General features: G+C 42.5%; 1 protein-coding gene across 3 annotated transcripts in view; it reads right to left on the bottom strand.

Annotated features, from left to right (window-relative positions):
• Positions 1 to 15,641, bottom strand: part of SUCLG2 (succinate-CoA ligase GDP-forming subunit beta) — a 198,582-nt gene that overhangs the window by 149,502 nt on the left and 33,439 nt on the right. For all 3 annotated transcript variants that reach the window (XR_012231124.1, XM_073569744.1, XM_073569743.1), the window contains exon 2: positions 7,770 to 7,911. Coding sequence is in view for 2 of the 3 variants with exons in the window: in XM_073569744.1 (XP_073425845.1) it covers positions 7,770 to 7,911 (142 nt within the window). In the remaining variant the exon portion in view is untranslated. The remainder of the gene's footprint in view (positions 1 to 7,769; positions 7,912 to 15,641) is intronic.

The following is a 15,641-nucleotide window of genomic DNA, read 5'->3' as shown; positions in this document are numbered from 1 at the left end:
AAAAGCAAGCTTTCGAGATTTCTTAGGTCTCTTCATCAGGCATGACACCATGATGTTACAAAGCAAGCTTTCCAGCCTTCTTAGGTCTCTTTATCAAGCATGATGCTATAAAGCAAGCTTTCTAGACTTCTTAAATCTCTTCATCAGGCATGACACCAAGTCTCGAAAGCTTGCTTTGTAACATCATTTATTTTATTTTTTGTTAGCTATTAAAAAGTATAACTACAAGATTATCTTGTTTTTCCCACTGAGAGAAATCTTTTTTTAAATGGCTCACACAGTACCAAACCTTTTTTTCTTTCAATTTTACACTTACTACAATTCACCAAAAAAATACAAAATTAAGCAACTATGTAAAATATGCTTTATAAAAAAAAGCTAGGGAGAAGAACATGGTAAGGAAAAAAATGGGACAATTACAAGGCAGCAACAGACTACGCACAATCAGTTTGCAGACTGATGCCATGGGTACAAATAGGTCTGCAAACGGGCTGCATACACCAAACGGGAGAATATTATTAAAGCGCAAGTTTTGTTTCAGGTGACCTTTCACATAAAAGCTGTCAAGTGCATACAAGAAAAAAAAACAATTCTTAAATACGGTAATTTGTTTCCTGTATTTTTTCATTAGCTTTCCCCTCTGCAAGCTCTAATTTTCAGTTGTCTCTGAGCTAGTGGATGAAGACTCGATGCTATTATGTCTCCCATACACAGCACACACACACACAGACGAGGGATCCCTGCTCTACTGTCGCTATGTAGCACATGTTCAAAAGCAGCATCAGCAGCATGGAGGTCATTATTCAGTAGTACTGAGCAGTGTAGCTGTGAATCCAGTTCTGAGGTGAGATATAACACTCATTACAAAACAATAGCACCCTCTGTGGCGTGTCTCTGCCTCTGCTCCTCTCTCCTCCTCCTCTTCTATGCAGACTTCAAAAACGAATGACAGTGAACTTACAATTGGGAAAAATGAAAAAAAAAAAAAAAAAAAACATTTTTCTTCTTTAGTCCATTGTTGCTTAGGAAAACAGAAGCTGGAGGCTTCTAACAGACTTATTGACGCTTGAGATCTAAATACAATAGTCACAACAGGTTTTTCTGTTAAGTACGTAGAAAAGAAAATGTCGCCATGACACTGTCAAGTGTGCGGAGAGCGTTGGAGCAGTCTCCTCGGGGAAATTTAAGACAATTTATTGACTTGACGACTTAAATATCTTCTACTGCGTTCTAAGACGTCTTGGATAGAAAGCCGCTAATTTCTCCCACAACTGTTGTGGAAAGGCCCATAATTGAAATGGTAAATCTGGTAGCCGGAGAAAAAGACAAGACGAGGATGTCGCACATTTACGTGCAGAAATAGGGACAATTTAACATTTTAGGGCACTGAACTGTTTGGCCACATGCACCTAAACTTGGTTTGAACAGTCCATTTTGTGTTGACAGACGCCTTTTAAAGATGATTTATAGAAAAGTGGAAGCACCGTAAGTAACTTCATGTATCGATCCAAAACTAGACCAAGTGGTCTGCAGAAAGAGGGCTTATGAATTCTTCCAGCAACCAGGCCTTAAAGTGGACTAATCACTAGGTCACAAAGTGAACCAGTATTTGGTCTTATTTTACTTTTGCTACTGCCCTGAGTATTCTATTTTTTGTTTTTTCAAATTCCGCCAGGCGGTTTCAGAGATACAGTCCTTTTTTATTTGATAAAGACCATAAAAATGGCTCATTAGGCAAAGTGATCTAAAGCAGGGGTCCCCAACCGCCGGTCCGCGGCCCAGCACCGGGCCGCTGCAGTGCCCTTGCCGGTCCGCGGACACAAGGGGAGCCAGGGGCGGTCAGTGGCGTAGCGGGGGCTGGGGCGGCGTGCAGCAGTTCTTAGCGGCGGCCAGGGAGCGATCAAGCAGCTCCGCTGCCTGCAAGAGGGAATGGCAGGAGCGGAGCTGCAAGGACCCGTCCAGCTTCCTGCCCGCCGCCCGCGCTTCCTGTCTCTGACTGACACAGAGAGGAGCGCGCCGCTGCTGTGTCAGAGCGAGGAAGCGCGGGCGATGCTGCGACAGGTGAGAGGAGAGAGGTGGTGTGTGTATGTATAATGTGTGTGTGTATGTATGTCTGTGTGTGTGTGTTTGTGTAGCCTGGCCCTGGAGGAGATGGGGACATGAGGAGAAGGTCATGAGGGGAGTGATGGGATGAAGGCAATGATGGAGAGACAGCAGTGATGGGGTGAAGGCAATGATGGGTAGAAGGGAGTGATGGGGTGAAGGCAATGATGGGGAGAAGGGAGTGATGGGGAGAGGGGAGTGATGGGGTGAAGGCAATGATGGGGAGAGGGGAGTGATGGGGTGAAGGCAATGATGGGGAGACAGCAGTGATGGGGTGAAGGCAATGATGGGGAGAAGGGAGTGATGGGGTGAAGGCAATGATGGGGTAAAGGCAATGATGGGGAGAGGGGAGTGATGGGGTGAAGGCAATGATGGGGAGACAGCAGTGATGGGGTGAAGGCAATGATGGGGAGACAGCAGTGATGGGGTGAAGGCAATGATGGAGAGACGGCAGTGATGGGGTGAAGGCAATGATGGGGTAAAGGCAATGATGGGGAGAGGGGAGTGATGGGGTGAAGGCAATGATGGGGAGACAGCAGTGATGGGGTGAAGGCAATGATGGGGAGACAGCAGTGATGGGGTGAAGGCAATGATGGGGAGACAGCAGTGATGGGGTGAAGGCAATGATGGGGAGAAGGGAGTGATGGGGTGAAGGCAATGATGGGGAGACAGCAGTGATGGGGTGAAGGCAATGATGGGGAGAGGGGAGTGATGGGGTGAAGGCAATGATGGGGAGAGGGGAGTGATGGGGTGAAGGCAATGATGGGGAGAGGGGAGTGATGGGGTGGCTGAAGGCAATGATGGGGAGACAGCAGTGATGGGGTGAAGGCAATGATGGGGAGAGGGGAGTGATGGGGTGAAGGCAATGATGGGGAGACAGCAGTGATGGGGTGAAGGCAATGATGGGGAGACAGCAGTGATGGGGTGAAGGCAATGATGGAGAGACGGCAGTGATGGGGTGAAGGCAATGATGGGGTAAAGGCAATGATGGGGAGAGGGGAGTGATGGGGTGAAGGCAATGATGGGGAGAAGGGAGTGATGGGGTGAAGGCAATGATGGGGAGACAGCAGTGATGGATTGAAGGCAATGATGGAGAGATGGCAGTGATGGGGTGAAGGCAATGATGGGGAGAAGGGGGTGATGGAGCACTCATTCAAAACCTATGGTGAGTTGAGTCACATTATAAAAGTTATTTAATTATAAGTATGCACTGCTACACTACAACTGCGTCCATAGCCTCGCCCCCTTATGACCAAAGCCCCGCCCCTGCCACACCTCCATCCCTGCCCTGCCGGGCCATGGAAGAATGGTCTTGCTTGAAACCGGTCCCTGGTGCAAAAAAGGTTGGGGACCACTGATCTAAAGCACGGCCCCTAGTATAACCTGCAACACGCACCATAAAAGTAAGCACTAAATAAGGCTCATATCTCTGGTACCGTATGGCGGAATTTAAAAAAATAAAAAATGAAATAATCAGGGGGAACAGCAGGAATAAAATAAGAGCAAAAACTGGACACTTTTGAACTAGTGACAGGTCCCCTTTAAGCCATCGCGAGCCCCCACTGGTGGCTCAGACGTCATGTTCGTGGCCATGCCTTGCTTACAAGTCACGCATTGACTCAATATGAACACCTTTTCGTCTCCAATTCTTCCTCTCCCCCATTTGATGTGTGGGAATTCAGAATTATCCCCCCCGAATAAATCGAAATACTGACAAAACAAAAGCAGAAAAAGCCAAGAAGTACGCGGCCTTTTCACGCAGCATTTATTATGCAGTTGTGAGCAATGTTCTTGATGGAAATCCAGTCCATTAAGAAACAAAGCTCCCGGTGTAACGCTATGAGCCTGCCATAATGCGTTCTGCAAAATGCCGTGTGCTTTCCTGCTGCTCGAAATTGTATTCTATATAATTGCGCCTTTCACTGTATTAGTCTTCTAAGCAGTGCGCGAGGAGCGAGCGAAGAAAACATCGACTGTTATTAGAACTTCTGCGGCTAATGAATAGAAAAATTAAATGATGGGGGTGATCGAAAGACGCAAGAACCTGCGCTCATTTAAAGGAGAAGTTTCTTTCTGATTACAAGATTTTAGCCACCTATCCACAGGAGCTCATTTTTAACCCTTTAAATGCCACTTTCAACCTCTGACAGCAGCATTTAAACAGTGCATTTCAGAATCCATCCTACGACAGATTTGCAGGGTGCAGGATGAGTGACCACGGCACACTGTAGACCACCCCATAGTGATCCTGGGACATAGTAAAAGAAAATAACTATATAAATCAGTACAGCAAAAGCAATCAGATTATTCTAGGTTCAAGTCCTTTAGGAAGGCTTAAAAAATGTGTAAAGTAGGTCCTATCCGAAAAAAACAAACAAACAAAAAATGTGATGCCATAGTGTCCATAAAAGGTCTGATCTAGTAAAATACAGAACTAATTGACCCGCACTTTTATCACCATAGTGTAAAAAAAAAAAAAAAAAATCATAATTTTTTTCCACCGCACTTCTAAAAAAAAAAAAAAAATGCAACAAAAACCTACCAAAGCGTCATATGTACTCCTTAAAAAAAACTTCTAAAAAATGGTACCAATAAGGACTACAGTTTGCCATACAAAAAACAAACTTTCATACAGCTCTATAGACAGAAAAATAAAAGTTATGCATCTCAGAAAATGGAAAAAAAATTAAAAAAAATAAAATAGAATTTAAAAAAAAAAAAAAAAAAATCAGATTTTTTTTTTAAAAGCAGTAAAAAAATAAAAAAATAAATAAATAAATAACATAAACGTGATCATACTCAACTGCATAATCACACTGCCAGGTGATTTTAGTGAGTAGCAAACCAAAAAAGTAGTTGGTAGAATTTAATTTTTATTCCTGTTTTTCAGTATAATATATGATAATTTGATTTCATAATGCATAAAAACTATTTAGAAATAAAAATAAATCAGTTTTTGACACGGGAAGAAGGGAAGGAAAAAAAAAAAAACAAAAAGCGTAAAAATGAAAATAATGAGAGCAGCCCAAAATGAACATATCTTTAAGATGAAGGGGAAGCCGCCAGCGATAAACTCGGAGACCACACAGAAAAAGCTTCATTTTCTACATCTAAATCCCAATTATGAAGTGAAGAGTGTTTAATCTCGGACATTATGCAAAATTTCTTTTCTCCAGTAACAATTCTAAAAAAATCTATTAATCTCCGAGACGGTGTCGAAATTATGCCGGCTGCGAGTTTCTCCGATGTTATTCCCTTCTGGTTTCGCCCTCCGTTAGGTATGTTTATTAGGGATGGAAGAGGATGAACAATAAGTCAGCGAAACATTAGTGTCTCAAGTCCGAAATGAGATTTTGATTTGTGGTCCTCCAGCCTATTACACCCATTACTGTAAATCCAGGAAGTATGGGGTCATTTTTGAAAAAAAAAAAAAAAAAAGTACGAGCAGTTACGACGTAGCCGGCGACATAAAACAGCGCGCGCCTTGCGCGGGATGATGGCGATACGCATCTCATTCGATCACTCCTAATGGCTGCGTGCGCCTGTTGAATGCTGAAACGCTATCGGCTTGGTGTGATCACAGTATATCGAGGGGGAACGAAAACGCGGAAGGCGCGCGACATTGTGTTAAAATCAGCTCCTGCAGAATAAAAGAAAAAATAAGAGCTCAGCGACTGGAAAATTGTTTTAAAGGAATTTGTGCAAAAGGAAAAAAAGGGAAGAATTTCCATCTGGCGTAATTTTTCTCCGCGGGCAAATCAGTCACAAAATCTGCACGCGTGACGTATGGATTTGGATGTGGATTTGCCACAGATTCCACCCTTTGCCATCAGCATATATTTTGGGACAGCTGTGTGAATCCACAACTAAAGCCCAACACCAAACAGCAATTTATGAGGAAGAGCACTTGCTCATACAAGCAGAAGGTAAGGTTTCCGGTTTCATTTTTTTTTTCTTCCATATATCAATAGCACACATGAAAATAAGAAACCTTTGTAACATATCTTATAAGAGAAATCTGATTCTTTCTTCTCCTGGACTGATCTCTTTATTCTCAGAATTCTCAATTCACAGGTAAAATATTTCCTCTGTGAACCCATGTGTCCCTATTACTGAGATAGGAGATGACCGTTGGTGCTCATAAAGTTCTATAGAGAATTCTAGCTCCTCCCTCCTCCTCCATAGAATTTTATAAGCACCAACTGTCATCTCCAATCTCAGTAATGGGAAGATCTGTCTTCACTGAATGCAAATTTTAAAGACTTTATCCAGAAATTGAGAGTGAAAGATCAATGCAGGAACAGAAAGAAGTGGATTTCTATAAGATACATTACAAAGTTGCATATTATTTATTCATGAAGTAAAAATTAAAGTGACAGTTACTGTTTAAAGTAACTACTGGGAGTATTTTCCTGGCATATACTTCCATCTATGTGCAACGCACAGTTACCCTTAGGGCTGTAGCGCCTTGCATAGTACAGCAATGTCCCCCTTTTCTCCAAAGCAGTATCACTTGGCACTGTACCCAAATTTCACCCTAAAGCAAAAACTGGCTGTGATATCATTCCTGACAACGCACAAGACGGGAATGGGGATACGTGGCATCTTTGGAGGGCTCTTGCATCCTACTGCTATTGTTTTTTGGCAATAGTACGAAGACTTTAGCCATCGTTCCACAGTGTATTTTAGCTGGAAATATTCCCATAACTAACATTAATAGCAGGAGTAGTAGTAGGAGGAGGAGTAATATTAATAAAATAATCTAATAATAAATGATACCTACAAAAATAAATGATAATAATAAATAATATTTAATAGTAAAATAATGATCTAATAATGTTAATAAAATAACACATAACAATAATGTCTTCAAAATTCATATTCACTTTTAAAGGGAAAAAAAAAAAAAAGGGAAAAACAAATTGTGACCACATTAAATTTTGCCGCTTTGGATCATAAGAGAATTCCAGGACTCTGCTATGAACACAATAAATGGTAAAATAAAAAAATAAAAAAAAAGTATAAAAAATGGGTATTTTTAAAGTAGCCGCTTGCAACATGACGGTAAAGACTTCTACAGTGCGGAGAGCAGCGCGGCCAGGACGGCTAACCCCTCCTCTTCCAGCTGACCGGCAAATACATGTCTGAGAGGGATATGGCAAAATATTAAACAGCGGGCGTAGAGGAAGAGGATGAAGATAACAGATAACCATGGCAGGAGCATTACCAATCGTAGGTTTTCAAGTGGGTGTGATCCTCAGGGCTAAGGGATGAGGTCACACCCACTTGGCTATAAAGACGAGATTTATATACAGGGATGAGGGAGCCATATCTCAGAAACGGAGAGATGCGGGAAAAAAAATGAAAAACCATCAGCAAATTCAGGACAACAGCAGCATTCACACCACGTTAAAAAATAACATATTTCTGTCCTATTTTATCCACTTAAATGCCGCCGGTTAATCTCCAACAGTGGCATTTATGTAGTGAAATCCTGATGAAGCCTCCGTTTGGGTGCCGATCGCACCTTGCATACTCCACTTCTGCATCGAGAGGTAAGAGGTGCAGGTGGCGTTATATCGGAAGGTATCATGCACGTGTCCCACTCACCCCTTGGAAGTGAGGAGCAGGACTAACCCGAGTATATAGAAGGAGAAGATGCATACTTAGTCTCTTGGCGGCCTCGAGGGCCTCGCTAGCACTGTCAGCGACAAAGAACCGCTGCACTGTCACACCGTTGTCTGCCATCAGTTTTTTGCTCTGGTATTCCTGCAGGTTCAGCCATCTTCTTGTGGTCACTTGGGCACCCTTAAAAAAAAAAATAAATAAAAATAAAGGACATTTCAGCACTCTCACCTTTATTAATGTTTGCTAATTAATTAGTCATAGATCTGATGATGCCGCCACTGACGTCCTGTGTTTGGCTGATTTCCTAGATTATTGTATATAAAAAGTGTAATTTTTTTTTTTAAGCACAAAAAATTTGCTTTGTTCACCCTCCCCAGGTCCAGCACTGACTCTCCGTCGCTGCTCCTGGTGTCTGTTATTGGCTGAAGCCAGTGAGCTGAGCGGCTCGTGCCATCGGCTTCACCAGAGACACTGAGCTCAATTATTGCCTGAAGGCAATAATAGACAGCGGGAGTGGGGGCAGAGAGTCAGCATTGTACCCGGGGGGGGGGGGGGTAAGTAAAGCTCAGTTTGTTTGGTTTTTTAAATAAACGGCAGCCAACTGTTCCCGGAAACAAGCTGCAATAATGTTTCCCATACACAGCACACAGACACAAGGGATTCTTGTTCTTCTATCTTTATGTAGAACAGGTTCACTGAGCAGTGTGACTGTGAATCCAGAAATGGGTGATATAAAATACATTAGGAAGAAGCACATTTTTTTTTTTTTTTTAAATAAACTGTAGCCAGCTTTCCTTGAGACAAGCTGCTACAGTGTCTGCCAAACACAACCAGAATAATTTTTGCTCTTCTGTCTTTATGCAGCACAAGTTCAATGAGCAGTGTGGCTGTGAATCCAGAAATAGGTTAGATAAAACACATACTAGGAAAAATACAAATTTTTGTTTACTCCGCTCCGACCTGCACTCCCGATAGACTTCAATAAGCACCTGTAATCTGATCCCTCAGTGGCCTTGCAGTCTGTCTAGTTTCAAGCAAGAGAGAATTTAGCAGTGAATGGTGAATTCAGGAGGCATGGAAAGTAGAGGTGGCTCATAAGAGAAGAAAGTAGCATATTTCCCTGCTAATACACATTACAAAGACTCCTATATTCACTTGGACTCTTAATTTAATGAAATATTATTTAAATTCTCCCACACCACACGTTTTGGAAACTTCTCCAACGCAAAAAGAAAAATTCCAAATAAGGCAATTACCGGTTAAAATAAGCAAAAAAATAAAAAATCTAAAGCTGCAGGCCCGGTTTTATTATAAATACAGATTTAAGTCATTTTAAGCAAACCGTGAAATAGATTTTTCTCATCCTATCGCCGTATCTGTGCAAGCGATGAAATCCAAACCAATAAAAACCTTTAAAAAAAAAAAAAAAAAAAAACTGCAGCAAAATCTGAAATATTAATTGTGACCAGTGATTTGAGCAGTCAAAAAAAACACAACTTCTCAACTCTTTCAATAAAAAAAAAAATAAATAACTTTACGGCTGACCCATAAAATACTTCTTGCATCGTCTCTACACAATAAAAAACCTAAAACGAGAAAAAAAAAAAGGAAAAAAAAGCCTTAAAGTTTTATGATTGCAAATGTTCAGCATTTCAACTCTATTTGTAAGGAAAGGTTGATCATAAAACCTCGCTTTAAGCTATTCCACAGCTAGAACACGTTAAATCTGAAAAGTACATCTCTTCCTTGTCACAAAAGCCTGGAGCGCAAAGTAGAACATCTGTGAAGACGTCGGACGGCCGTGGTCTCTCCCAGCTGGCAATCGGCGCTGTTAACTCTTAGCCTGCAGGAAAGAGGACAGGTAAAAGGGTAGAGGTTCTGCGGAGGAGCCGGCACTCACCGGGAACCCTCTGATCATCTCCTATTTTCCGTTTCACAGCACTTAAAAGATGGTCAAAAAGCCAAAAGCTGTCGTTTCTTATGGGGGTAAAAAAGAAAAAAAACAAAAAAAAAAAAGAATGTTCTCTGGATGTAAATCTAGAATAGAAGAGATCTCTATAAACTTCCATACATCCAATAAAAGGTTCACGAGGCAGAAATACAGAAAACGTGCCGTGGGTAGAGAGACCCCTGTATCCATACAATTGAACAGAAGGGCCATGAACACATTGAGATTTGTTTTTTTCCCCAAGTTGGTGGAAAAACTGCATCTGTTCCAATAGCGATATTGGCCTTCCATTGGAAAAAAAACGGAGGTGGACGGTTTTCAAGCAAATCTTGATATAAAATATGCACCAAAATATACATCAAAAACCTCTTATTCCCAATAGGGTTCCCCCCCCCCCAATTTAAAAAAATTATACATAGTAGTGGAAAAAGTTCTTTCTTGATACATATGGGAGCCACGTACTATGTTCATACTGGTCGGAAATTTAATGGCCGCGCAATGTTTTTGTTTTTTTTACATAAAGTAAAACTCTGCTTTGTAGGTACCAAGGCTAAAGGTGAAGGAAGTGGTCCGCAGAGTGCCCAAATGGGAAATCCAAGCTGGTGGCATGCCTTCCGATCAGAGCGAGGAGCTCTATGTACCAAGAAGAAGAAGCGGGGAGAGGTCCCCTAACAGGCAAGATGGGAAATCCAGAAGGGCAGCATGCTCTCCCAGCAGGTCCCAGACTTGTAACCACCAAAGGTGAAGGAGTAGGAAAAGATCCGTTGAGTGGTGGGATGGAAATTCTAGAAAAATAGCATGCCCTCCAGGTTTGTCCTAGCTACTGTGCTAAGTCTAGAAGTGTAGGAGCAGGGAGTGATCACTTGAGTGCCCAGGCACAAGTTCCAAGAGGGCAGCAAACCTCCTCAGCCGGACCGGTTGCTTTACAGTTAGCGGTAGAAGAGCAGGGATTGTTCTTGCATCTAACCAAAAGGAAGTTGGAAGCAAGAGGCATGTTGACCCAGCTGGTCTAGAAGCGGGGAGATGGTCCAAATTGCATGCCCTGCTGGATGGTCCTGCTACCTTAACTCTGAGGAATGGAAACTGGTCCATTGAGTGCCCAGACAGAGCTTCCCCTCCTGGTGGTTCCAACTACCCTAAATCCAGACGTAAAAGAGAAGGAAGTCTTCCCACGAGTATGCAGAAGAGACTTGCAAGTGGGTGGCAATCCCTCCCCTGAGGGTCTCACTGCCCTTGTCTCCAAACAGGCAGCATTTACTCCTTACTGATCCTGGCATCCCACCCATGGGACCAGCACTAGTCCCAACAACAGAGCTCAGGTATGCCCATTGGGAGTAAAAATCCTACATCACCAAAACCAGTCACTGTCTATGGGGCTGCAGGGGAGGGTAAAGTACAACACACAGCTTTCTCCGGCAGTCCCACAGACGATAAATGGAGTGATGGAGGAGGGCAATCACTACATTCAAGTGGGGCACTCCAGAGAGCTGCTCTCGGGACTGTGGGACTCCAAGAGGTCAGAAAGTGATCACTGCGGACAGATGATAATTTGCATTTATGGCACAACCCCTGTAAAAGGGTTATTCAGGACTATAAAACGATGCCCGCTTTCTTTCAAACACAGTGCCACCCATGACCGTAGTATCGCAGCTCAACTCCATTCTCTTCAATGGGGCAGAGTTATAAAACCATACTCAACCCAAGGACAGGTATGTCACCGCTTCTGAAATAAGACATGTTTTTCTACCTCTGACTATATTCAAATGCCCTTATGACAAGGGAGGATTCACACATGTTGCATGTTTCTGTTGCAATTTTCATTCTGCAATTCAAGCCCGTGACAAATCTGCATGCAACATGAACAGATTTTGGGTCGGATGTGCTGTGGCCAAATCATAGGTGGAAAAAAAAAAAAAAGTCAACGATGAAACCCTGGCAGAAATGGTAGATCCACGAGGATCAGCGGGAGAAAAACACGATGCTAAGTGAGATTCCTGCTCCAGATATACCGACTGACCCCATTCCGTCAGCACTCGTACTCCGTCTTGCAGATGGACCGTCACCAATCAGGAATGGATAGAATATTCTGCCAATTTGTTTGTAATTGTGCAATGGGAAGTTCCTTGAGGATCCCTCTTCATGTCTAGTCCAGGCCATACAAGTCACAGAATGAAGCGTGTGTTGTTACAAAACATGCAGAAAACTGCGAGAACGTAATCAAGCCTGACCACGGAGAACTGCGGCAACACGGCCAACTTGTGACAGCAGATACTGGCAATAACAGTGATGTACTCAGTAAACACCCACAGTAATTGGAAGGTATAAAGCGGACTCTGGGGCTTCCAAAAGCTGAGCATGTTCTACAGAAAGAAGAACATTCAGACACAGGAGAAGAGCCAAACATCACCGGCCAACTCCAACATAAGTCACCAATGAAGAGACATTATGGCTGGGGAGAAGGATGGAGAAAATCTACATAGTAAACAATGTACAAAGGAAAACGTGTCACTACTCAATATATACAGAATCTGCATAAAAAGGAGAGTAAAATTAAAAATCCATAGCATACTGTATGCATATTGTAATGATCCAGTATTATACTCCGGAGCTGTACTCACTATTCTGCTGGTGCAGTCACTGTGTACATACATTACATTACTGATCCTGAGTTACATCCTGTATTATACTCCAGAGCTGCACTCACTATTCTGCTGGTGCAGTCACTATGTACATACATTACATTACTGATCCTGAGTTACATCCTGCATTATACCCCAGAGCTGCACTCACTATTCTGCTGGTGCAGTCACTCTGTACATACATTACATTACTGATCCTGAGTTACCTCCTGTATTATACTCCAGAGCTACACTCACTATTCTGCTGGTGCAGTCACTGTGTACATACATTACATTACTGATCCTGAGTTACCTCCTGTATTATACTCCAGAGCTGCACTCACTATTCTGCTGGTGCAGTCACTATGTACATACATTACATTACTGATCCTGAGTTACCTCCTGTATTATACTCCAGAGCTGCACTCACTATTCTGCTGGTGCAGTCACTATGTACATACATTACTGATCCTGAGTTACATCCTGTATTATACCCCAGAGCTGCACTCACTATTCTGCTGGTGCAGTTACTGTGTACATACAGTTGTGGCCAAAAGTATTGACACCCCTGCAATTCTGTCATATAATACTCAGTTTCTTCCTGAAAATGATTGCAAACACAAATTCTTTATTATCTTCATTTAATTTGTCTTAAATGAAAAAACTCAAAAAGAATTGTCCTAAAGCCAAATTGGATATAATTCCACACCAAACATAAAAGAGGGTGGACAAAAGTATTGGCACTGTTCGAAAAATCATGTAATGCTTCTCTAATTTGTGTAATTAACAGCACCTGTAACTTACCTGTGGCACCTAACAGGTGTTGGCAATAACTAAATCACACTTGCAGCCAGTTGACATGGATTAAAGTTGACTCAACCTCTGTCCTGTGTCCTTGTGTGTACCACATTGAGCATGGAGAAAAGAAAGAAGACCAAAGAACGGTCTGAGGACTTGAGAAACCAAATTGTGAGGAAGCATGAGCAATCTCAAGGCTACAAGTCCATCTCCAAAGACCTGAATGTTCCTGTGTCTACCGTGCGCAGTGTCATCAAGAAGTTTAAAGCCCATAGCACTGTGGCTAACCTCCCTAGATGTGGATGGAAAAGAAAAATTGACAAGAGATTTCAACGGAAGATTGTTCGGATGTTGGATAAAGAACCTCGACTAACATCCAAACAAGTTCAAGCTGCCCTGCAGTCCGAGGGTACAACAGTGTCAACCCGTACTATCCGTCGGCGTCTGAATGAAAAGGGACTGTATGGTAGGAGACCCAGGAAGACCCCACTTCTTACCCCGAGACATAAAAAAGCCAGGCTGGAGTTTGCCAAAACTTACCTGAAAAAGCCTAAAACGTTTTGGAAGAATGTTCTCTGGTCAGATGAGACAAAAGTAGAGCTTTTTGGGCAAAGGCATCAACATAGAGTTTACAGGAGAAAAAAAAAAAAGAGGCATTCAAAGAAAAGAACACGGTCCCTACAGTCAAACATGGCGGAGGTTCCCTGATGTTTTGGGGTTGCTTTGCTGCCTCTGGTACTGGACTGCTTGACCGTGTGCATGGCATTATGAAGTCAGAAGACTACCAACAAATTTTGCAGCATAATGTAGGGCCCAGTGTGAGAAAGCTGGGTCTCCCTCAGAGGTCATGGGTCTTCCAGCAGGACAATGACCCAAAACACACTTCAAAAAGCACTAGAAAATGGTTTGAGAGAAAGCACTGGAGACTTCTAAGGTGGCTGGCAATGAGTCCAGACCTGAATCCCATAGAACACCTGTGGAGAGATCTAAAAATGGCAGTTTGGAGAACGCACCCTTCAAATATCAGGGACCTGGAGCAGTTTGCAAAAGAAGAATGGTCTAAAATTCCAGCAGAGCATTGTAAGAAACTCATTGATGGTTACTGGAAGCGGTTGGTCGCAGTTATTTTGGCTAAAGGTTGTGCAACCAAGTATTAGGCTGAGGGTGCCAATACTTTTGTCTGGCCCATTTTTGGAGTTTTGTGTGAAATGATCAATGTTTTGCTTTTTGCTTCATTCTCTTTTGTGTTTTTTTCATTTAAGACAAATTAAATGAAGATAATAATACCAAAGAATTTGTGTTTGCAATCATTTTCAGGAAGAAACTGAGTATTATCTAACAGAATTGCAGGGGTGTCAATACTTTTGGCGACAACTGTACATTACTGATAGTGAGTTACATCCTGTATTATACTCCAGAGCTGCACTCGCTATTCTGCTGGTGCAGTCACTGTGTACATACTGTACATTACATTACTGATCCTGAGTTACATCCTGCATTATACCCCAGAGCTGCACTCACTATTCTGCTGGTGCAGTCACTATGTACATACATTACTGATCCTGAGTTACAGCCTGTATTATACCCCAGAGCTGCACTCACTATTCTGCTGGTGCAGTCACTGTGTACATACATTACATTACTGACCCTGTACTGATCCTGAGTTACAGCCTGTATTATACCCCAGAGCTGCACTCACTACTCTGCTGGTGCAGTCACTGTGTACATACATTACATTACTGATCCTGAGCTACATCTTTAACTCCAGAGCTGCACTCACTATTCTGCTGGTAAGTCAGATTATTTTAATTACTAAAATAAATTATAGACTGAGCAAGTATAAATCTGACATGCTGCATTGACAGGGGGAATGGTAGCATCCAATTAGTAATTGATACATATATTTCCTGGAGGGATTACAGAGAGACAGCACAAAGAAGTGCTGTAAGGAAAAGAATCAATGACATCCTGGAACAAGTATTTACTAACAGACTAATCAGAAGAGATACATTTGCTAGAAGGGCAAAAGATAGGAAAGGGATGCATGCTGCAATATCTTATACTTCTACGGTTAAGTTAAAGAAAAGGGTAAAAAAGTTAAAAACAAAATCTTGAATAAGTTGCTCTGTTTCCTGCAGGAACTAGTTTGTGCAGTCAGTAAGGAGATAAGTGCAGATTGTTTCTGGGGGAGGCAGCGCTGCGTGTGGGAAGTCCTCAGCCCCACACGTCTGCTGCACCATATGTACCGCAGCACACAGATCCCACAGCTCTGCGCTCGCACACAATTCATCTGGACAGGATTTCATTGTACATGGCCTCCATCACTATAAATACAGCGATGTCCATCTCTTTATTACAGGAGGCCGGGGCACAAATACAAACATGGAACAACATAAGGAACGACGAGGGCAAGACAGCGGGCACTAAACAGTCTGCATTATAAAAAGATGCTACCAAACTGCCGAGGACATCACATGCTATTGTACAGCATTAGGGCTAAGTTTACACGTAGCGGAACTCCCGCGGAAGTTACCGTGGGAATTCTG

The sequence above is a fragment of the Dendrobates tinctorius genome, unplaced genomic scaffold (genome assembly GCF_039654945.1).
Source record: "Dendrobates tinctorius isolate UK_male_01 unplaced genomic scaffold, ASM3965494v1 ptg000027l, whole genome shotgun sequence".
NCBI lineage: Eukaryota > Metazoa > Chordata > Amphibia > Anura > Dendrobatidae > Dendrobates > Dendrobates tinctorius.
Note: the sequence above shows the minus strand (reverse complement) of the source record. Positions and strands in the feature narration are given on the sequence as shown.